We start from the raw sequence: 23,189 nt of genomic DNA, 5'->3' as shown, positions 1-23,189 counted from the left end.
TTAAAGTAATCTCCCCACCTAAAGCTAAAGACAGGCCCAAAATAGTTGACCTCTGTGCAGGCTTTTGAAAATACATACGAACTAACTGATTTGGTGGCATTTAAACTATTGAATTCGGCACAACCTAAAATTGTCACTTTGGAGTCCGGACTATATGCCACTGAAGAGATTCTTAGGGCTTTCAAATCATCTCGCCCGCAGACTTCCTCTTCCAATGCGTACCCAGGCAGGGATGTTCCACGGAGGGCCTGTTCGATCTGACATAGAGCAAGTCTTATCTTAAGCCATTCTCTCATCCGCAACGCAGGAGAAAAACTCCCTGTTTTTGGTTGAAAATGGGTGTTGAGGCAGCCGTTTGTGAAAATCTTCACCGTTGAAAAATGTAACCCATATGTCCGTCACTGATATCCACCCCACCATTAAAACAATCAGGGGCCTCACAAAGAATGGCTTCGATGGTTTTGCCATTGTGGACACAATACACCGATAATTAGTCATGTTTTATTTCTTTCTTCTTTAGAGTCTTCTGTGGTTTATCTCTCGAGGTTTCTTGTCGCTCGTAGTGTTCACAGCTCTTTACTTATACTGACCAATACCTACCCCCCCGGAAATGACTGTTTCATATTCAAGATCACTAAACAGCAGAGACATAAGCTCACTACAACATTGCCCTACTCTTTCAAATGTTCAAACACATTCCACAGTTCAACAAGGTCACTACACATCAATCACCAGGACAGCTTCAGTGCAAACACATGTTTAACCCTAAACAGATGCACTATCAGGTTACATAAGCACTCACTCGATAGCGTGAGAACATCAGGACCGGATGTACATAAATGGGCATAACCACGTGACACATAAAATAGGTCATCAATCCCTTTTGAACACAAACCGTCGACTGTATTCTCTTTGAGGTTCATAAACTCATTCCAAGCTTGGTGAAAACTCTCTGAAAAGGGTGTTCCCGTTCAGTCATTGTATACTGCTACACAAACAAGTCCTATAAGCATGATTTACATTATTGATTATTAACACTGGTTCCTGCATGTGACTGACGAGGGTTCTTCCCTCAAAGCTGGGACCTTGAAACCCAGATCAATGTTCTGGGTGTACTGCCAATTGGTCTGAGGAGGTCACAGCCACATGCAAGAACCAAGATAGAGTGAGAGGAGATGCTGTGTACAATTCAAGGCTATCTCTTCAGACAATACAATTCTCTCACACACAAGTTTTAAATATATGAAATTATAAACTGCCACTGCAAATAAAATTACAGGAGGAATAATCGTGTAGTACTCACTGTGCTGGAAACAATTCATACTTTGGTGTTAATTTGTAACATTCATGGAATTAATTAATGAAGATAGCCAAGTCTTCACATGCCTATATTCAAGAATATAGAGTGGGAGTAAAGGGAGATATCCATATTTGAAGTTATATCATTATTTATTGTTTGATCATTGAAATGAATATTTCTCCATTGCCTGCAACACACAGCTGAAGCAGACATACATTAATGAAAACAAACAAACTGATGACATCAGTATACACCTGTGGTACATTCAAAATAATTAGCTAATGTTGAAGATGACTTGCACCTACACAGGGGAACAATAAACACTCATACGTACGAGGCTTCTTGTGCAACGGGGAAGACCAAGTCAAGTCAAATCCAATGAAAGCAACACGGAACACTTGAGATGAGTTATTCAATAAAAATATATACATTCATCAACTCACAACTTGCCTTAGTACTTTTAGCACAATAGTGTAGGGCTTGAGATTTTGATGGCAATGTCCTCTGTCATTACCAGATTTAGAGTCGCTGTCCCTCCCATAGTCAATGACACAAATACAGACTAGTTCTCACCAAACTAACCTGACTTTTCAAGTATACCCTTATGTTATTTTACACTTTTACACTCTAAACAGTTAAACAATCAATATGCCTATCTCTGCATTAAAAGTGCTCCATTAGTTGTGTGTAGGATTGTCTTAGTGTTCTGCTTTCATATAGGCCCATGAGGATAACTATTGTATCTCTACCCAAAAGAGGCATTTGGGTGAGTATGGCGAGATTTAAAGTCCACCTTTGTGGAGTTGTTCTAAACTAAAAACATTCATTAAAGTGTAACGCACTGTCTATAACTGTCTATAACTGATGATGAAATCTATGTAAAAAAATACATCTGACAAATAAGTCAACTTGTGTGACAAATCATAATAGTAACACCATTGACACTGCTGTATCCATGAAGTGATAAATCAATGTTTCGAAGGGTTTTATGTTTTGCCCTAAAATTTGACTTCGCATAGGTGGGAAACCTGTCTGTAAAGAGCACATGGCTGCTGGTTGAATTGCATTGTATTGTATTGTATTGTATTGTATTGTATTGTATTGTATTGTATTGCTCCTGAGGCGGCTCGCGTGTCATATCCTCTTTTTTAAGTCACCGACTCGACTTTATTATCAGGTGGAGCAAACGTACAGAAAAGCTTTGGCTGACACCTAAATAAATACCCCCCTTTCTACTCTAAATTAAAATAAGATTATAGAACAATCAATAAAAAAAAAATGTTTTTGTTATTTTGGAGAAAAAGATGCAAAAATGTCTAGCTATCGAATAGCAAACCAACAAAACTGAACTCATTCCACATAATGCCATACTTTCAATTCATATGAAGCTCCTGGACCTAAATCAAAAGACCAGAGGTCTTAAATCATAGACAACCTGTTCCCAGATCTGTCTGGCCTGTATAGCCAACTGTCATATACAGCACAAACAGATTTGCAACCAGGCTACCTAGAGTGAACATGTGGAATAGTTTATGTCATGCATTCTGCCTCATCAATAGAGACAAACTTAAGCCTAATGCACAGTTTATGGACTTTACCCATTTACTTCAAAAGCTGTGCCAGTGAGAGTCACTTGATTTCATTACAGATAAAATAGTATTTACACTAAATCATCTACCTCTGATATTATATTAATTTCAGGGATATACACACATTACATAAATGTACACGTTATCTTTTACACACGGTTGTACATAAAGAGAAATGTTTTGTGCACTTAAATGTAGAAAATACATTCCACATAGTGCCGACACACACTGAGAGAGTTGCGCAGTACAACATAAAAAAGCGAAGCGAAAGGAAACAGCAACCCAAAAAACTAAAAACATCTGGGAAAAAGTCAAAGGTCAATATATATATATATTTTAAACACATTGTCGTCTTTCAAATGACAGAAATACAATACTTTTATACAAAATCAACAATACAGTATTATCAACAGTATACGTGACCTACCACTGACGTGACAAATAGACCACACACTTACAGTAAGTCTTCCAGATAGTTAATGGGGCCATAGAAATAGAATGACTGGAAAGAAACAAGCCTCTCAGATCACGTAATAATAATAATAATAATAATAATAATAATTTCAATGGGAACGTCCGTTCTAGTTATTTTATTTCTATGGAAAGATAAGAGTCTTAGTTGGTTCATAGTAGGCCGTCAATGTTCTTCTCCGCTGTCTCTTTCTCTTTGTCCTCAGTGGCGCCCCCCGGTGGACTGTACTTGTTGTTGTAGTCCTGGAGCATGGTCACAACGTCGTGGTGTCCAAAGTGAACTGCCTCTTCCATAGGTGTGTTACCCCACCTTGATGGAACAGACAAGAGACATTGTAAACACTGCTCTTAAATGGACACGTTTTACATTAGCTAAGTTTCCATCCAATTGGCAACAGATTTTCATACAAATATTCTCAAATCTGCATAAATAAAATGTGTGCATTTTGCCACCTGAGACGTGTTTCCATGAAATGGACTTGTTGCAGATAAAAGGCTGTGCATGATGACGTAGTGGACATAAAAATAACTTTTGCTGTTCAATTCCCAGTACTGAATAAAAAATACAAGTTCAACTGGTTTCCATCGCATTTTCAACTCTACTGATGGTTTTGTTAGTAAATATGTTGCGTTATATAGCCAATGTGCCCGCTCTGGTTGCAGATACAGTGTTGGCATAGCCTACATGATGAGATTATTATGGACATAAAAAAAAGCAATATATATTTTTTGTCAAACGGCAGCCAAGCACCGGTCATCATGTCACCAGAATAAGACCCTGGATATTTATTGGAAAGGAGTATCAAATCAAATCAAATGTTATTTGTCACATGCGCTGAATACTACAGGTGCAGACTTTACAGTGAAACGCTTACTTACAAGCCCTTAACCAACAATGCAGTTTTAAGAAAAATACAACAAAGAAACAACAAAAAAAGTAACAATAATTAAAGCACAGCAGTAAAATAACAAAAGCAAGTCTATATACAGGGGTACCGGTACAGAGTCAATGCGCGGGGGCACCGGTTAGTTGAGGTAATTGAGGTAATATATACATGTAGGTCAAGCTCATCAACATGCACCTGTAGCCTAATAAACTGCATGCTTTCCCAAGTCGTAACGGGAGGACCACACAACATATCCTTGTGTGACTCCAAGTTTCCCATCTTGTATTTGGTTTGTTGACATTTGGAAAGCTTACTGACAAATTTGCTGTTTTCATTCGGCCTGTCGTGACATTTCTGATCCGACATGTACTCTCACAAAAAAGTGGGATGGAAAACTGGTTACAGACAAGACACTGGTTGAAAAGATGTCTTCTCGTCCACTGAAGACATAGGATCTTAGCTCCATTGACAGACACTGGGTGGTCTTTGGGGCCATTGAATCTAAACTCACCTGTCTTTGGGAACAGGGTTGACCCTGCATGCCTCCAACAGGAACTTGACCACCTCCACATGTCCTTCTGCTGCAGCCACATGGAGGGCTGTCCTGGAGTCATAGTCCCTCTGCTCCATGTCCATGGAAGACAGAGCAAACCTGGACACATTCCACAGAAGGACAGTGATGAGTACAGTACAGCAGCCAAAATAGCACACACCACCTCTAGTCCCACATGTAGACACACAGGGAAAACATACAAGGTCTCTGTCTAACACAGGGACAGATTTGGAATTTACTCTCCAAAGATGTCAAAATATGACATATTTCCTTTCATAGCTTATTTTCAAAGCCTTATTGGCCAACATGGAGATAATGCAGTGTTGTGTACCTCCTCAGTGCAGACACATCGCCAGTGTACGCAGCGAAGAGAAGATTGATGACCGACTTCACCTGAAAGACAACAGAGGCACTTGGCGTCAGTTTGCACGTCAACCACTTTCCTTTAGCACTATCAGCATCTTCCAGCGGATGGCACTGTTGCTTTAAAAAAACAAACACTCAGTCCAACGACAGCCTTTTCAAGGGAATACGTCGACTACATGTACATGGAGGCACCTTGGTGAACGTGGGGAAGTAGAAAAAGAGAGGAGAAGGAGCGAGAGGCTCCCAGTAAAACTCGACTCACCCTCTGGTCTCCGCCCTCCCTGCGAGGATCCAGCTTCTTGACAAAGTGCTTCAGGTTGTCGTAGTTGTGGAAGTTGCAAAGGGACACCAGATCCTGGAAAAGAGCAATCCCTGTCAGGCTTTCTGCTGGTTTTCTAATCATCAATCAATCAATAAATGAATTAGATCACTGACAGAGAGACAACAGAGTGAAAACTATCAGTTTCTCGTACCGTGCAGAACTGGATTCCTCGTACACTGTTACCCAGCTTGTCCAGTGGCGGGGACCAGCACATGATACCCATGACGTTGGGCACCACCAGCAAGATGCCCCCTGCCACGCCTGACTTAGCTGGAAGTCCAACCTGCCAGACAGCATAGAGGATGCGGTTAACAGGGAGTGCAGACAACAGTGTCAAAACATTACAGCAATAAATGAACAGCAGTGGATGGACAAAACATCATGGAGTAAGAAGACTTACTGCAGTGTAATGTGTAATGCTTAAACGGTGGCAGATTGGAGACACAGTGGGAACAACGACAAAGAGCAGCAGGCCAAACAGACAGTAGGAAACAATGCTTAACTAGGGGGGGGGGCTAGGAAAATAAGGGGACTGGAAATTAGAATTGTAACTCAAATCTGGTGCAAAGTCTGTTGTACATGGTCCCTGTCAAATCAACAAATACAAGTATTGAAGGAAGGAACTTGGGAGACTCACGTGGAAAGCGAACTGTCCCGAGAAGTCGTACATGCCGCATGAGTGCATGAGGCTCAGGGTGTTCCGTACCGCCTCCGGGCCCAGCACGCGCTCGCCTGTGATTGGACAGAAGCCGCCGTTGGCCAGGGTGGCCGCCATGACGCTAGCGCTTTCACAGGTCACCTCGATGGAGCACAGCTAGAGTAGAATAGAAAACTGTTCATATACCATCGGGAATAACAGCTGACAGAGAGAGAAAAACACAAACAGGATGTTTCTCCACAAAGCCCATTGAAAAGATATAGCTTCAAACTTGAACCATGTTCAGAAAAAAATGCTCACTCGATTCCCACACCAATTCACCATATATACATACACTGTCATCACAACCAGTGTGCCTATGTATTCAGATGACTCAACACTATACACGTCAGCTACTAAAGCGAGTGAAATCACTGCAACACTTAAAGAAGAGCTGCAGTTAGTTTCAGAATGGGTTGCAAGGAATAAGTTAGACCTAAACATTTCAAAAACTATAAGCATTGTATTTGGGACAAATCATTCACTAAACCCTAAATCTTGTAACGAATAATGTGGAAACTGAAAAAGTTGAGGTGACTAAACTGCTTGGAGTTACCCTGGATTGTAAAACTGTCATGGTCAAAACATGTTGATACAACAGTAGCTAAGATGGGGAGAAGTCTGTCCATAATAAAGCACTACTCTGCCTTCTTAATAACATTATCAACAAGGCAGGTCCTACAGGCACCTGGACTACCTTTCAGTCGTGTGGTCAGGTGCCACAAATAGGGATTTAAGAAAATTACAATTGGCTCAGAACAGGGCAGAACGGCTGGCCTTTAAATGTACACAGACAGCTAACATCAACATGTAAATCTCTCATGGCTCAAAGTGGAGGAGAGACTGACTTCATCACTACTTGTTTTTGTAAGAAGTGTTGACAAGCTGAATGCACCGAGGTGTCTGTTTAAACTACTAGCGCACAGCTCTGACACCTATGCATACCCCACAAGACATGCCACCAGAGGTCTCTTCACAATCCCCAAGTCCAGAACAGACTATGGGAGGCGTACAGTACTACATAGAGCCACGACTACATGGAACTCTATTCCACATCAGCTAACTGATGCAAGCAGTAGAATCAGATTTAAAACCAGGTAAAAATACACCTTATGGAACAGCGGGGACTGTGAAGAGACACACACACAGGTACAGACCCGCATACGCACAAACGCTGGCACACACGCACATTATAATATTGTTGCATGGTGGTATTGGACATTTTGTATTGTACATATGTAGTGGTGTAATAATGTTATATGATTACTGTTTTATCTTTTGTTTTGTGTGTGATGTAAGTGCCTTAACGTGTTTGGACCCCAGGAAGAGTAGCTGCTGCCAAATACAAATACTCACCTGGAAGTAGAGGTCTAAAATGGAGGTCATGTCTGTCCCCTCTGGAAAGCACTAGAAAGAAACAACAGTGATTTGATTTGACAGTCAGACAATGCCTAGTAAAAATGTCTTCAGTGATCCAGGAAAGGTACATTTGATTGATGTAAAACGTGTGCGATTGTTTCAGCTGTCGCCAACCTTCTTCTCCTTCAGGTAGTAGCCAATAGCAAAGTTCCGATCTCCAGACTCCCTCTCTGACTGGAATCTGGGCGCAGAGAGAGTTGTGTTGTTAGTTAACGGGAACATTCGGAGTTCTGTTTCAACTAAGTTCAATTCCAATTTGGTTCCAATTCTACTTCCCAAACCAGTAAAGCTATTTGTGTTGTTTGGGGGTGGGGGGCGGCGGTGCAAAAAGAAAAGCGCTGGCTATATCGGTCTGCTAACACAGGACTAGTAAAGGCCCAGTACACTACTTTTGTGAATTGTATGAATTCAGCACCCCTACTTCCCCTATGGTTTTTGATGTTGTCCAGATCAAGATGTATCTCTATGGTTGTTGTTTTTGTGGTGTTATTCTAAAGCAGAATAAAGTACTGACTGAAACTGATTATCGTACTAAAAATGCTAGTGATGAAAACGACACTGATGAATAACTAAGGCATGGCACCTGGCCAATGGTGGTGAGCCAAGGTGCTTGAACCAAACCACAACCCCAGTTCTTCGTCTTGAGAACTCACGTGGCATTGCTGAAACCCACATACTCGTTTCCTGCCAGCTTGTTCATGAAGTTCATGACCTGCAATGCAAAGTCCAAAAGGTCACAAAGTGTACCCATCATAACAAAGACGATCATCGCAAACAGTCAGCGCAGCGTCGGGCTAAACATAAAAGAACTGGGTAGCGTTACTTACATAATCAAATTTCTCAGCGTTGCTTGCCCCTTGCTAAAAGAGAAACAGAAGATCACATAAGTATGAATGACTACATACTGTATATCAAATTATATTTACAGTATATTATATATTGCCTAGCTAGCGGGAATACCTTATGACAAATTTAAATTATTCCCAGATCAAATTACCAATATGATAAAAAAATCTAGCAATAATTCTTATTAAAAAAACAGTATGTACCTTAAAGAAAATAAGTTTAGTCCTAATATTACAAATATTTAGGATTACTGGGCAATTAGCTAGATGGAGGTGAAGGAGATGAAATGAATCACTAATTCAAGAGTCAAGGGTTTTCAAATGAGAAAATAATCTACCAAAAGACAATCGGCAAAAACAATGTGTAGGCCATTCAACCAGACTGTTATGGGGATAAACCGCACCACAGGTAAATGCAATTCCTTATATCTGCAATTCTGCATAGACAGGTAGACGTGAAGTTAATCTGCAGTAGTGCAAGTAGCCCATGTACTGTAGGGGTGTCTGAGTGTCTGTTGAAAGTTAGTGATGTGATGTTTGCTCGTGTGTGGCTGATCCTGTGTGTTGTAGAAGTTTATGGATCTATATGTGCAGATTAATTAGTGATGTCCTCCCTTAATATTGTGGAACACACTGACTTCTGGGATATGTAGTGTAAGCTGAGGAGAGGAGGTACTACAGAAAGGAAACTTTATATTTAACTCTAATAATACAAATAGCACAAATATACCAGTTAAATACATTCAAACAATAAGACACAAATAATCAATAATCTAAAAACAAAATGGCATGTGTGTACTATTGTGATTTTCCCCAAAAAGTTTTTTTTACCTTTCTGTTTATTATCCAGGTTATAAGCAGTTTGTAAACCGTTTGTAAAATGCAGGTGACAAATAGCAACTACTACAACTGTAGCTTATTATATCAAATCCAGATGTTGTTCAATGGGGAAAATAATTTAAGTAAAAAATTTACCAACATCATTGACCTGTGGCAGTGGTCATAATTTCCCACAGATCTTAATGCTGTAAAATATGCAACAACAAATAAACCACAAACGAGGCTTCAAAAATACTTTACAACGTTCCCATAGTTTAGTCCCCGATTTACCATACGGGAACCACATTTTGAGAGACAGATCTGGTCTATATTACTGAATACATTAGATTAGAATGTGGGGGCATCCAATCAGTGGATTGATTATTGAGCTCACCATTAGCAACCTATACAGTGATTGGTTTAAGGTTATAATGAAGATTTAAATAGAAAGATACCACATCATTACCCTGTCAAGTCAAATGACTGCCATCCAAATAACCAAATTACTAATAGGCTACAGATGTAGGATCTTACTTTTATCACTCACAGCAGGAAAAATGCAAACTTGTAGTGTATTAAACGTTTAAAAAGGTGTCTAGGGGTTCACTTTCGGGTTCATCTCCACTTTAAAATGTCAAGACTTGATTTGTCAGAACAAAAAATGTATCAACCCCTACAAAAAATGTCCATTAATTATAATTCACATAATAATTCACATTTCCTGTCGCTGCAGGATTATTTTCCTGCTGTAGCAAACTGGCTCAAATTAAGATCCTACATCTGTATACCACTAGGTGTAATATTTTGTGTACTGTACTATATACCATATTGAGTACTTAGTGTACAGTCTGATACAAGTATCAATCAAATAAATCGTTAACACTAATTACTATAGAGTTGTTATTCCTTATAGGTGTTACTCCTATAAACTCTTAGACAGGATAATCATAGGGCACCTTTCCATCAGAGTTCAACCCCAAATCAAACCAGACAGGAAAACTCGAGGCTTCATTCAGTCACTCGGCTTGGTTGCGGTTGAGATTGAGGAGTAGCCAGGCCTCATCTATCTGGGTCCGTGTGCCATGTTACGTTGAAATATGGAGCAGAGTGCTAGTCTTGTTTTGAAGGTGTTAAGCTAGTGTCTACAACTGTCTTCATCTAAGACAGACAGTTGTGCTGTAGAATTAGCCCCTGGAGCCATAGATATGGGCTTTGGCTACATGCAGTAAGAGAAAAAGGCATCTGCGGTAGGTTGCAGCCACTAACTATTGGAGATGAAACCTCGTTTCTGCAGAGAAAGAAGAAAGAAAATCTAAAAGTAGTATTTCTCTGAATACAATGAAGGTGAAAGAGAAGTCATTTGGACAGAGTTTGTACCCGAAGCTTAGTTTAACGGCATGTGACTGTTGAAAGTTTAGTATGAAACCAACGTAGCTCCTCACGTTGATATGATAAATGGCCTGCTGCTGGGTTATGTAGTAACAACACTACAGAAGACTCATGCGCACGACGTACATGTATGTGTCACCTCTTGGTTCTAGTCGTCAGCGAGGCACCTACAATGCGTTGGAGGTGAACGCGTTTTACCCTACAATATCTCATAATGAACACACAGAGAATTGATCACAGTTTCAGCAGCAGAGGGTGCACTGCTCCCGTACAGTAAGCTATTTCTAACATCACTTCCTGACTAATAGCCAATAGCAAAGATGTTCTACTCCTCTCAGCCAATAGCCAGCCAGGTTAGCTTTGCCTCTGCCTGGTCAAAGACATACGATTTAAGCAGGCGATGGACGCACAGAACACACCCACATATTGATCTTTCCTTCATATACCAAAGCAGTTTTACCCATGATTAAAATGTACGACTTTATCTATATGGCTGGGCTGGTTAGACCAATCTGAGGCCTGTTGCCTGACACGCTAGTGCTGTCTCACACAAAGTCAGCCTTGTGTGTACTGTATGGGCTATGTGCATAACTGAGAGGCAGGCAGCTCACTGATGCTTTCAGCAAACAAATCCCCTTTCAGCGGGATGATATATAGTCTTAACCTCTCCATATACAGTACAGTGGAAGCTGGTAATCTGGCAAAAGCAATGAAGTTCCCCCTGTTACTTACTGTATTTAAAATGTAATTCAATGCAACTTTGTCACTCCAGAGGTAACAAGGTACGTACAGAATTGACTTAATGTATTATGTAGCCTAGTGTTGGTACGACTACCCACTGTACTGAACAAAGGCATGGGTCGACGTTTCTTTTTTTAAACAGATGTTTCCCCCTCCAAAAAAAACATACATTATTATCTGAATTTCAAATGTTATTTACCTTTAGGAGGGACGTGCACACAATAGCGCCGGCGTTAACCATAGGGTTATGTGGTTTATCTGTGGAAATCAGTGTATATTACATTACAACATGTTTACAAATGCAGTGGACAGAGTACACGTTCATACACAGCGAGGTTACATTTTCTTCACAATCACCACACACTACTCAACACATTCAATGTTAGAGGCAAATATGCCCAAAGATCACGTAACTTTGATGTAACTTTGAACTTGACGTGAGGAAATTAGCAGAATAACAATCAGATGGATAATGAATGAATGCGGATAGGACCACAGCTGCCTTTGTAGTCTAGAGACCATACTAGTGATATTGAGGTACATAGCCATGAACTCACAGCTCAGTACTAACTGTAGTGTAGGTCTCTTGTGTTATGCCACTTCCCCTAAACCATTTAATCTTCTTATGCAATCACACACAAAAAACAGGATGAAACAACATTCCTACCACTGGTAGCAGTTTGCATAAACGGATTAGATAACATGACCAATGGGAGAGAGTGCATCAAAACCAAAACCGACCTGGGATTTACTGAAAGCCTGTACTAAACCCGAGTCACAATCTACAGAGCTCAGACAGCATCCTTTGCCAACCAACACAGCAATCAGAGCAATGAGTTACACTGCCTCGATTTGATTTGAAACAGATAAGGCTTGATTTGAGAGAGCTTGACAACTGCTGCTCTCCATATAGCTTCTGCATGTGCTTCATACTTGAAGCCGAAATCCACAGGAAGCGAAACCTTGACGCTGTTCATGCCAGCACAGTTGCTATTGCTTTTGTTTCGTTGATGAAACGGAGTGGTAAAAAAACATCACACTGCATACGATGACAGAGGGAATGAAAACTGTGTTCGTTGTTTGAAGTGACTTCTCTGTTGTTGTTATATCGCAAGCGGACGTGGCCGTTTCACCGAGTACGGATTCCAGCTTTAATTCTAGGATCTTATCAAAGATATGATACATGAGGTTGGTGTTATTCTCCAGGTCTATGTAGACTATTGCAGATTGAGTAGAGCGTGTGGACATTGTACTGATTCTGTACCGATTCCATCCGGGCTGCACCAACACCTCTCATTAAGATTACATAACAGTACCATGGCAACAGACTGCACCACAGGCTGGATCACCTTGCATTGAATCACATGACAACCCACCCAGAGGGACTACTTTCTCTCAATCAACCAGGACAACTGCCTTGTCTAATGTATGTATACAAGATATAAATGATTCTATGACAGGACAAAATCTTTTCACAGGGTATGCTAGGTTTGAAGTAAAATAGGACCACCTGAGCAGCACTGCATTGTAACTAACACCTCTGTTGTCAGTTCTGCCTGCGACCATAGAATTACAGAATCTCATTCTGGAGCTCTGTAGGTTTTACGACACCAGCCACTCTAGTATTATATATCTTTATACGTGTGACCCTCACCTTCCTCGTTGAGGAAAAGTTTGTTGAAGCGCAGACCGCTGGGCTCTTTGCCGATGAAACGGTGCACATACTCTGTCCCGTGGTCGTTCACGGCGATGGCGTACTTCAGAGGCTTTACACACGACTGCAGGCAGAACGGGACTTTGGTGTCACCCGCTGTGTGCCTAAAGAAGGGATAGAGAGAGAGAGAGAGGAAGGGATGGAGAGAGAGAGGAAGGGATGGAGAGAGGGGATGAGTGGGGGAGAGGACCAGGAGATAAAGGCAATAAGCAAAGGAAAATGTAAACAATACGAATGAATGTCTCATTATGTAGGGTAACTAATTAGCTACTTTACAGTGTATACATTGTCAACATGCAGCTGTAAGCAGTTTGACAGGAACACTATACTGTACGCCCAAATGGAAAGTGTTCCATCTTAACTGTAGAAACACAAATGTAGGCTACTACATGTTTACTGCATGTTAAACATGATTATAGCTGCTGTACCTTTGTCCATCCACAGTGCATATGGACACGGCCCAGAGGTCCGGGCTGAACCTTGCCAGCTGGGGAATGTAGTCAGCCACCTACGCAACAAAACAGAAGGCAACATATCACTTACATAACACTTACCATTTCCATTCCCATCATCACCACCATCACCATGCAGTCTCACTGTCCCCGGGGCATCTCCCTCACCCACCTGTCCCCCTCCCAGGTTTTTGGCATTCTCATAGAGCGCGTCGATTTCGGAGGCGAAGGACACAAAGTCGGGGATAACAAACTTCTTCCTGAAGGCCTGGGTGAGCAGCACGATGTTGCTCTGGACACACCTGGGAGAGAAAAGGAGACAGTGGTGTTTATGTTAGGTACCAGAGTCTCCTTATGACTAGTGTAACACACAGAGTCCTGTGTGCTTCAGTTGGAAGAGCATGGCACTAGCAACGCCAGGGTCACGGGTTCAATACCCGCTGGGGCCACCAATAAGAAACTCTATGAATGCAAGTCGCTTTGGATCAAAGCGTCTGCTAAATGGAATATATTACTACATTGTTATTGTACATATGATACAGGGAATAGATAACTGTGAGGAATTAGCTCATAGATTTGTATAAGATGTTATATGACATCAGATATCTATTTACCCTGTCCTATCACCTGCTACTGTATGAAATCAGATATCTATTTACCCTGTCCTATCACCTGCTACTGTATGAAATCAGATATCTATTTACCCTGTCCTATCACCTGCTACTGTATAAAATCAGTTATCTATTTACCCTGTCCTATCCCTGCTACTGTATAAAATCAGAGATCTTTTTACCCTGTCCTATCCCTGCTACTGTATGAAATCAGATATCTATTTACCCTGTCCTATCCCTACTACTGTATAAAATCAGATATCTATTTACCCTGTTCTATCCCTGCTACTGTATAAAATCAGATATCTATTTACCCTGTCCTATCCCTGCTACTGTATAAAATCAGAGATATTTACCCTGTCCTATCCCTGCTACTGTATAAAATCAGATATCTATTTACCCTGTTCTATCCCTGCTACTGTATAAAATCAGATATCTATTTACCCTGTCCTATCCCTGCTACTGTATAAAATCAGAGATATTTACCCTGTCCTATCCCTGCTACTGTATGAAATCAGATATCTATTTACCCTGTTCTATCCCTGCTACTGTATAAAATCAGATATCTATTTACCCTGTCCTATCCCTGCTACTGTATAAAATCAGAGATATTTACCCTGTCCTATCCCTGCTACTGTATGAAATCAGATATCTATTTACCCTGTCCTATCCCTGCTACTGTATAAAATCAGAGATCTTTTTACCCTGTCCTATCCCTACTACTGTATAAAATCAGATATCTATTTACCCTGTTCTATCCCTGCTACTGTATAAAATCAGATATCTATTTACCCTGTCCTATCCCTGCTACTGTATAAAATCAGAGATATTTACCCTGTCCTATCCCTGCTACTGTATGAAATCAGATATCTATTTACCCTGTCCTATCCCTGCTACTATATAAAATCAGATATCTATTTACCCTGTCCTATCCCTGCTACTGTATGAAATCAGATATCTATTTACCCTGTCCTATTCCTGCTACTGTATGAAATCAGATATCTATTTACCCTGTCATATCACCTGCTACTGTATAAAATCAGATATCTATGTACCCTGTCCTATCCCTGCTACTGTATGAAATCAGATATCTATTTACCCTGTCCTATCACCTGCTACTGTATGAAATCAGATATCTATTTACCCTGTCCTATCCCTGCTATTGTATGAAATCAGATATCTATTTACCCTGTCCTATCACCTGCTACTGTATGAAATCAGATATCTATTTACCCTGTCCTATCACCTGCTACTGTATGAAATCAGATATCTATTTACCCTGTCCTATCCCTGCTATTGTATGAAATCAGATATCTATTTACCCTGTCCTATCACCTGCTACTGTATGAAATCAGATATCTATTTACCCTGTCCTATCACCTGCTACTGTATGAAATCAGATATCTATTTACCCTGTCCTATCACCTGCTACTGTATGAAATCAGATATCTATTTACCCTGTCCTATCACCTGCTACTGTATGAAATCAGATATCTATTTACCCTGTCCTATCACCTGCTACTGTATAAAATCAGATATCTATTTACCCTGTCCTATCCCTGCTACTGTGTGCGCCCACTGGTGTGTTTACTGTATAGGCTTCTCTTGCCTATAAATAGCTGCTTCCCAGATGGCTTCCAGTCAAAGCTACTGCAGCTCCTCCATGTTTGTGTAGCTCCTAGTGTGTTGTCTTGTGATCTGTATCCTGCAGGGTGGCTTGCCTACAGAGTGGTTTCTCAAGCGGTCACTGGGCTATGTGTGCTATGTCACATGGTATGTCCTAGGGTTGTAAACAGGAACAATCTTTTTAAAGCAAATATCAGCTGATCTGGAAAGGACAGTTCTAGTGATCGTAGAGATGAGTCTCTTGACAAATTGCCATTCATTATTTTTGTAACAAGGATATTTTAAAATGAATGGGATTGATATGACCTTGACAATCTGAAAGGACTAGGCTATGACATGCTTCCTTATAAAGCCTGAACTATTATGAATCATTCATGACTTGAAATGCATTGAGCAAATACTTCTAAGGAACCTGAATAAGTTATGGCCTGAACTGTGCTCAAATAAAGGAGGCACACAAATGACTAAATGATGACCAGTGCTTGACATATCAAAAGACCACTAAAGCCTTCTATTCTAGGTCTAGTGTCTAGAGTGTTCTGGAACTAACTTGTTATAGAACCCAGCTCTAGAGTGTCTAACTTCTTGAAGAAGTCTAGATAAACATTACTTCTAGCGTCTGTTCTACATCCCAGTTCTAGACTGTCTTACTTCTTGAAGAGGTGTCGGTCCAGGTTTCCGTCTGACGTGGTCTTCATGATGACTTTCAGGTTCTCCATACACTCCTTCAGCCGGGGGTCTCCGGTCCGGAGCCCTGTGGCTTTCAGCGCCTGCAGAAAGCACGGCTCGTGTCAGGGGGCTGACGATTATCATGTTAATTACATGTTTACCACACATTTATTATGTTTGTCATGCTTATAAACAAGGTTATAACTTGACAATTTAATGGCATATTACGCTATATTTCTTGAAGGATCCAATGTAAATATCAAGACTAATAAGGCCCATTGAATAAACTGCTCTTCCGTGACAGATAGTGGGAGATCAACATTTCACCATAGAAATAGAATGAATTCTAATCTAACAAGAATCTAATTCTATAAATGTCACCCCAAGCAAGGGGCCATACATGAGTGAGCTATTGCTTCCTGGTACAGCCAGAGTAGTAACAAGCCTTATATTCAGATATACAGTATAAGGCTGTGGCAGTAACCATGACACAGCAGGCACCATTGCTATACTACCATCCAACTGGCCCAACCATGTGGCTGCCTGCTTGGCTCTGGCCTGACACTCACTGTGGTGAATTTGTGAGCCGGGATTTTTTCAGCGCCCCCGGCGATGGTGTAGAAGAGCAGATCCTCCAGACTGGGCAGGATGCCTGCCTGCCTTCTCCTGACACACACACACACACACACACACACACACAGAGAGACACACACACACACAGAGACACACACACACACACAGAGTGAGGAACGGCCAGGGTTCTCTAAAGGCAATGGGGAACAGCAGCAGGGGGCCGGGATGAACTAGCTATAATACTGTAAAGGAGAGGTGGTGAGTATTTCACGTTACAGCCCCAGCTTTAAGGAAAGGGTTTGAACACTGCTTCCAAAATACCAGTCTGATAGTTCAAGGAGAGTTTAGAGATTTTATGATAGACAATATCTTGTTTGCATGGATCTTCAATCATAAATAAGGTAGACTTTGTTGGTTTTATTACAATTTAAATACACGCATATCAGTTACAAATTATAGTGTCAAGTTTTAGCTAATGCTCGGGGGCTTGACGTGAGTCATTAGCCTATTTACTGACTGGTATTATGCATAGCAGCTCCAAATCCGTTCCACTCACTCTGGGAGAGGAGAGTTAGTACAGCATGTTGGAGGTAGATAGATAGGTGGAATACTGTAGTTAGGCCTAAACGAGGTGTATGTACTTCATCATGATCCACCATACACCAAATAGGATCTCTGAGGGAGGTGGGTGGGAGCTCAGGCTCAGTCAGTCCCGCAATGCATCATGGGACAGACAGGCAATAGAGCTATAGTAACCCAGCTCCGTAGCCTGCCCTAGCGATTAAGAAGACGTCACAACGTATTAAAAATGATAAAAGGACTTTGGTAGAGGTAGAGGGTCAAATCCCCTCATCAGCTACCCAGGAATGACTCAGACTCCGGACACTGCACTGTATCTTTCAGTTTGTTGTTGTTTAAAAGGATCTCTTCCAGTTTGGAGGTTGTTTAAGCCGTATTTGTCTGTTTTGAGTCCTACTCTTAAATGATTATGATCCTGCATCATTTCCATGACAACTGTTTTGATAGGGCCTATTTGATTGTGGTCCTTGGTCATATTCCTGGAGTCATTTCTGGATGCCTGCCGGAGAGGAAAGCTGGAACAAACAGGTCCGTGGGACGGCTGGGGAAGTCAAGCGCGGTCGCTTGTAGAGGCTGAGGACACTTCGAGGTAGAGAATTGAAGAGCGAGCACTCAGCAGCCGCAAGGCTTAGCCTGGAAACACCACAGTACATCTACACGAGAATGAATGTATAAATTGAGACGTATACTTACACACCGAGGCAAAGCAAGCGGATCAAACGAAAAGGGAGAGAAAATACGCAGAGTAAGTGAGTGGCATTAGAACAAACTCAGTGACGTTGTGCGTCATCATCATCATCACGCAGATAGCCCTACTGACCAAGACACACAGATTCATGGATTAACATACGCGTTCAATACTTAGGACGCATCCAACACTGTAGAACAAAAGTGAAAACCATGGCATGGCAGAACCTGAAAAAAGAAATCATTATACCCTTCCAGCAAAGCACAGTGTAAAACAAAACATTAGACTGAGGACGTGTTTTGTGTTCAAAACTGCCCATATGGACATCACCCTCTCTGCTTCATGTCTCCAAGCCCTTGCCCTCACCCCAGGACAGTAGGAAGTCCAAACAGACAGGCTATTAGGAGGTGTGACACATCTGGACTGGTGCTGATGATGCTCCGTTAATTCATCTTCACCCAGCCTTAGCTGGTCTTCCTCCCTCCCTCCCCTCTCTTCCCCCTTCCACTGCCTCACCCCATATCTCCATGCAGCTTCGTGAGGTCAACTGTGTGCAGCATGTAGAGAGTGTGCCTCATCTGAAGCCCTGCACGGAGCCCGCCATATAGCCTAGCCCTCGGCCTCCAACAGCACGCTGCCTGCCCCACTTTTGGGGCTCTCCTGCAAAGAGAGCTTGGTATCCCTGGCCGTAGTTTCTGGAGACCAGAGGCTATGACTTGGTGTCACTGATCCTCATCATGTGTTACATCTACTGTGCTATTTATGAACTGGAGTTCAATAAGCAAAAACAAGGCAGTGTGACTACTTCAACTGTGACCAAATTAAATGAACAATATTTGCAAAATATAATTATTTAATTCATGTGTGGGCTAGCCTGTAATTCTTGAGATGACAGTAATAACATGGTCATAGGCCTAAATGCTTGCAACTTCAAGGCAGAGCTCTGGTGAATATGTTTGCGCCTGACACAAACATTAACCACCTTGATGGAGTCATTTTGGCTACCATTTTTATTTGACCCAATTTATCATCAGCCCGGTTTCACTACCTCCAAGATGCCACTGGTAAATTGGTCCGAAGTGCATTGATCATCGTCTGTTGACAGGAAGGAACCACAAAACTCAATCTGAGTCAGGGCAGAGTCCGAAGGACTCAATCTCTATTCACTCACAATATGCTGCATGCTGCACAATGCACAACACGTTAACAACGCACAATGCACAACACGCTAACACAATGCAAACCAGGGAAAAACCTTTAAATTGACCAGACTGTGTATTGATAATTCTGCTCTAGGCACAAAGCTATAGGCCTACCTTGGCTACCTTCCAGCAGAGGACCCATTTGGACAGACTAGGCCTAATGTTTGTGTTTCTGTGACTGAACCTAAGCTGACCGGGGGATGTTGTTGTTGGCAATAATGTACTATAGCTGGTTTGACACCAGCGAAAGCATATTGACTATGGATAAAACAAGAAGGGTGCCTGCTAAGCTGTGGGCAATGAGGCATATCATTACCAGTAGATGCATTTGTTTTCTGTGAAAAAGCAAACTGACTGGATGTGACGAGCCTATTCCTGGCACCATTAATAGCCCATGCCGACTCTACGCCTATCTGCAGTAAAATGCATGAGTAAACTCAGGAGTTCCTGTCCCCATTATCATGTGACTATTTTGTTTTTCTCATAAGAGGGACTCCATTCACAGCACACAGTTGACTGAGTAGGATTAGGATAGGATCCCTCTAACCCTCTGTGGGAGATTGAATCAAATTGAGCCATCAAATGCTATGTATGATTAGAAACTGGGTCTAGAGCGAGAACTCTCTTATCGTGTTCCTCTCTGGGGCTACAGTATTACTGTTCGCTGTACCAGCTCTCCCAGGGTCAAAGAGTTATTGGTGACAATGTCATGATGCTCAAATTAAAGCCACCAACTTGGGCGATAGTAGCAATGGCCAAGTGTGACAGATGCACAAGGGGATGGGAATGCTTTGGCAGCAGGGAATTGTTAGGTGAGTCATGTTTTTGCAGTGAGAAATTATGCAATAAACGGACATTACCCCAATCAGACTAGTTGGTATGGCCTAATGATTTCACATCTAAGTTGGGTGTGAGATCCCTCCATTCCTAAGATCCCACCAAGCATATTAAAGCTAGGCCTAAATGCTAGGAAACTGATCCATTGTCAACGAGACGGTCATCAGGATAATACACTGTAGCCTATGTAACGCCACATCCATTATAATTCCAAAATGGTAGCCCCCTAGATGATCCAAAATGGTAGCCCCCCTAGATGATCCAAAATGGTAGCCCCCTAGATGATCCAAAATGGTAGCCCCCTAGATGATCCAAAATGGTAGCCCCCTAGATGATCCAAAATGCCATTCTAGCAGCAAGCACCATTCGGGCCCAGTCTGCAGTGGAAGATTTGAGACTGTCTCCATGGTAATAGACTTCCAGGATTCTAAAGTGACTGACTCTGCAAGATTGGCTGAGAGGAGATTTGATCAAATTATTGGCTCATAATGGTCATTCAATAGCCTACCCTTAACACAGGTCTTTCTAAATAGCAAAGTGGTCCCTGCCACCATGGACAGCACTAATATTGAACAATTGCCTTTGGCAGAGGAGGGCAGTAAATAAATAGCCTGCCTTATCAGCTGGCCTAACACGAACAAGAACAAATACTCACTATCTGATAATATACTCATGAGATGCCAACTCAAATGGAGATGTCCAATGTAGCGATGTGTCCAGAACATACAAGTTGTTGAAACACCCAACAATTGTTATTATCATGCCATTATTACTATGCTATATAGCCTGCAAGAAACTATAGAATGACATAGGCTGTTCTGTATTCATGTAGAATGACACTCACAACAGAGAGAACAGACGGAGAGAGCTTTCTCTAGAGTTGCAGCAAACAGCTTGATGACCGACCTCCAGGTGTCACTGATGAAAAAATGAAAACCCCTTTCGGATATAGGCGAAGGCCTGAAGGAGCGTACCTGGCTTTACAATTATTCCTGCCAGAGATGAACCGTTCTAAAGTCATGTTATTCTAGGCTATTACTGTTATAATACCATTATAACGGTGCTGTTTCATAGACAATATCGTTTCATAACATCCCAAATGAATGCATAACCTTCTAAATGAATCGAGTGCATAACCTTCTGCGTGATGAATTTTATGAGGTGCGAGGCCTATCTATGCATGCATCCTCCTAGCTGTATCAGCACCACAAGCAAAAGACGCGGTATGAGGCCAGCACAGTGCAGGACTGATGTAATATGGGTCTCTTTGACTCTTCAGTTCTGAAACTGTCAGTACACACAGGTCAGGTTAACAACATCTCTAGACAAATAAGGACTGCATAATTTATTGCAGCTCATTAGAAACCAATCTAGCTTGCTAGACTCAGTCCATGTGATTATTCTGCATCGAACGTAAAGAACCTCCCCACCGGTAAGTATAATTTCATAGCTTTATCAGCGGTACCGGCTAGCTAACGGTACTCACTTCTCGGCAGCTGCCTCCTTGGTGGCGGTTTCATTGCTGGTGGCGGTGTCATTTTTGGTGTCCGTTGGCGGTGACGCCGAACCGTCATCGCTCTTGGTGGAGAGCTTCCGAGTTCCGTGGCCGTTGGTAGTGTATGGCGTAGCTCTCCATCCAACCGCATGCTGGAGACACTTTACTTTGGGCACAGATCTGACATCTGTACAGGCGGTGCTAAAGCAATACGCGACTGATGGTGATGTCTTTCTGGCTATACCTGTCAAAGGGCGCTTCAGGTTGGATTGAAACAACTCCTTGAGCACTACCGAAGACCGAAAATGTAGCATTTCAACCCTATCAAGCTAAATAGTGGAACGGTTTATAACTCAGCTAAATAAATATGAATAAATATGAAGCAATATATCCAAAATGCGTTGGGTCTTAGTCGTGAAGAATGGTCCAGTCAGGGAGTCACGATTCTGAAATGTTTTCTAGTGGACAAAAACATCTCATTCACGCCCAAATCTACTCCTATTGGCTCCTGTTAGCACGTAAATCATCCTCAGATTGGCTGGTCTTGTTGGCTGTCATTCATGCTAATTTCCCGTGTATCATGGCTTCAAATGTACCGGGTGAATGTGACCGAAGATTATGAATATACTGAGAAGATACATGTCTCTCCGCTGCCCTGACAATGGGAGTCGTTGTCCAGAAATCGGCATGGCGGGCTGTCTAGCTCCCGCCTATCCTTTCTTTGGAAAAACGGAGGGAGACAGATTTTCCGGCGAGTTGGGCTCTCTCTTCCTCTTTTCCTCTCTGATGTGACAGACATCTAGTGCTGAGCAATTAGTGCTTTTTGATGTCGCTTTGGTTTTGTTTCGATAAAAAAAATCACGGTTTTCGATTATTTATTTATTTTACATTAAAAACATTAGGAAATATGACATTACAATGATTAGAGATTTTTAATTCAATTTCCAAAGGCAAAATATTGAACATTCAATTGTCAAAACATTGAAAATTTTCCATTCTCTCTGTCAGGTCCACATAAAAAATAGGAAATAGGAAATCACTATGAAGATTCTCTGAAGCAGGATGTTCAAGGGAACATGCAAAGTTTCAAAACACTTAAATAAACTAACCATCATCTAGTCATAACCTACAGTTGAAGTCGGAAGATTACATACACTTAGGTTGGAGTCATTAAAACTCGTTTTTCAACCACTCCACAATTTTCTTGTTAACCAACTATAGTTTTGGCAAGTCGGTTAGGCCATCTACTTTGTGTATAACACAAGTAATTTTTCCAACAAATGTTTACAGACTGAATATTTCACTGTATCACAATTCCAGTGGGTCAGAAGTTTACATACACTAA

The 23,189-nt window shown here is 41.6% G+C and overlaps 1 protein-coding gene across 1 annotated transcript; it reads right to left on the bottom strand.

Moving 5' to 3' along the window:
• Positions 1 to 1,454: 1,454 nt before the first annotated feature.
• LOC120050727 (glutaminase kidney isoform, mitochondrial-like) lies at positions 1,455 to 22,239 on the bottom strand. Its single transcript, XM_038997291.1, has 17 exons — positions 21,836 to 22,239; positions 17,040 to 17,136; positions 16,453 to 16,571; positions 13,737 to 13,866; positions 13,541 to 13,620; positions 13,053 to 13,216; positions 11,598 to 11,656; positions 8,432 to 8,464; positions 8,258 to 8,316; positions 7,719 to 7,785; positions 7,542 to 7,592; positions 6,126 to 6,302; positions 5,640 to 5,771; positions 5,429 to 5,521; positions 5,132 to 5,193; positions 4,759 to 4,899; positions 1,455 to 3,670 (listed from the first exon to the last, which is right to left on the bottom strand). The coding sequence occupies exons 1-17, from the start codon at positions 22,156 to 22,158 to the stop codon at positions 3,514 to 3,516; spliced, it is 1,944 nt and encodes a 647-aa protein (XP_038853219.1). The 5' UTR covers positions 22,159 to 22,239; the 3' UTR covers positions 1,455 to 3,513.
• Positions 22,240 to 23,189: the final 950 nt, after the last annotated feature.

This window comes from Salvelinus namaycush, chromosome 7, assembly GCF_016432855.1.
Source record: "Salvelinus namaycush isolate Seneca chromosome 7, SaNama_1.0, whole genome shotgun sequence".
NCBI classification, from domain to species: Eukaryota; Metazoa; Chordata; class Actinopteri; order Salmoniformes; family Salmonidae; genus Salvelinus; species Salvelinus namaycush.
Note: the sequence above shows the minus strand (reverse complement) of the source record. Positions and strands in the feature narration are given on the sequence as shown.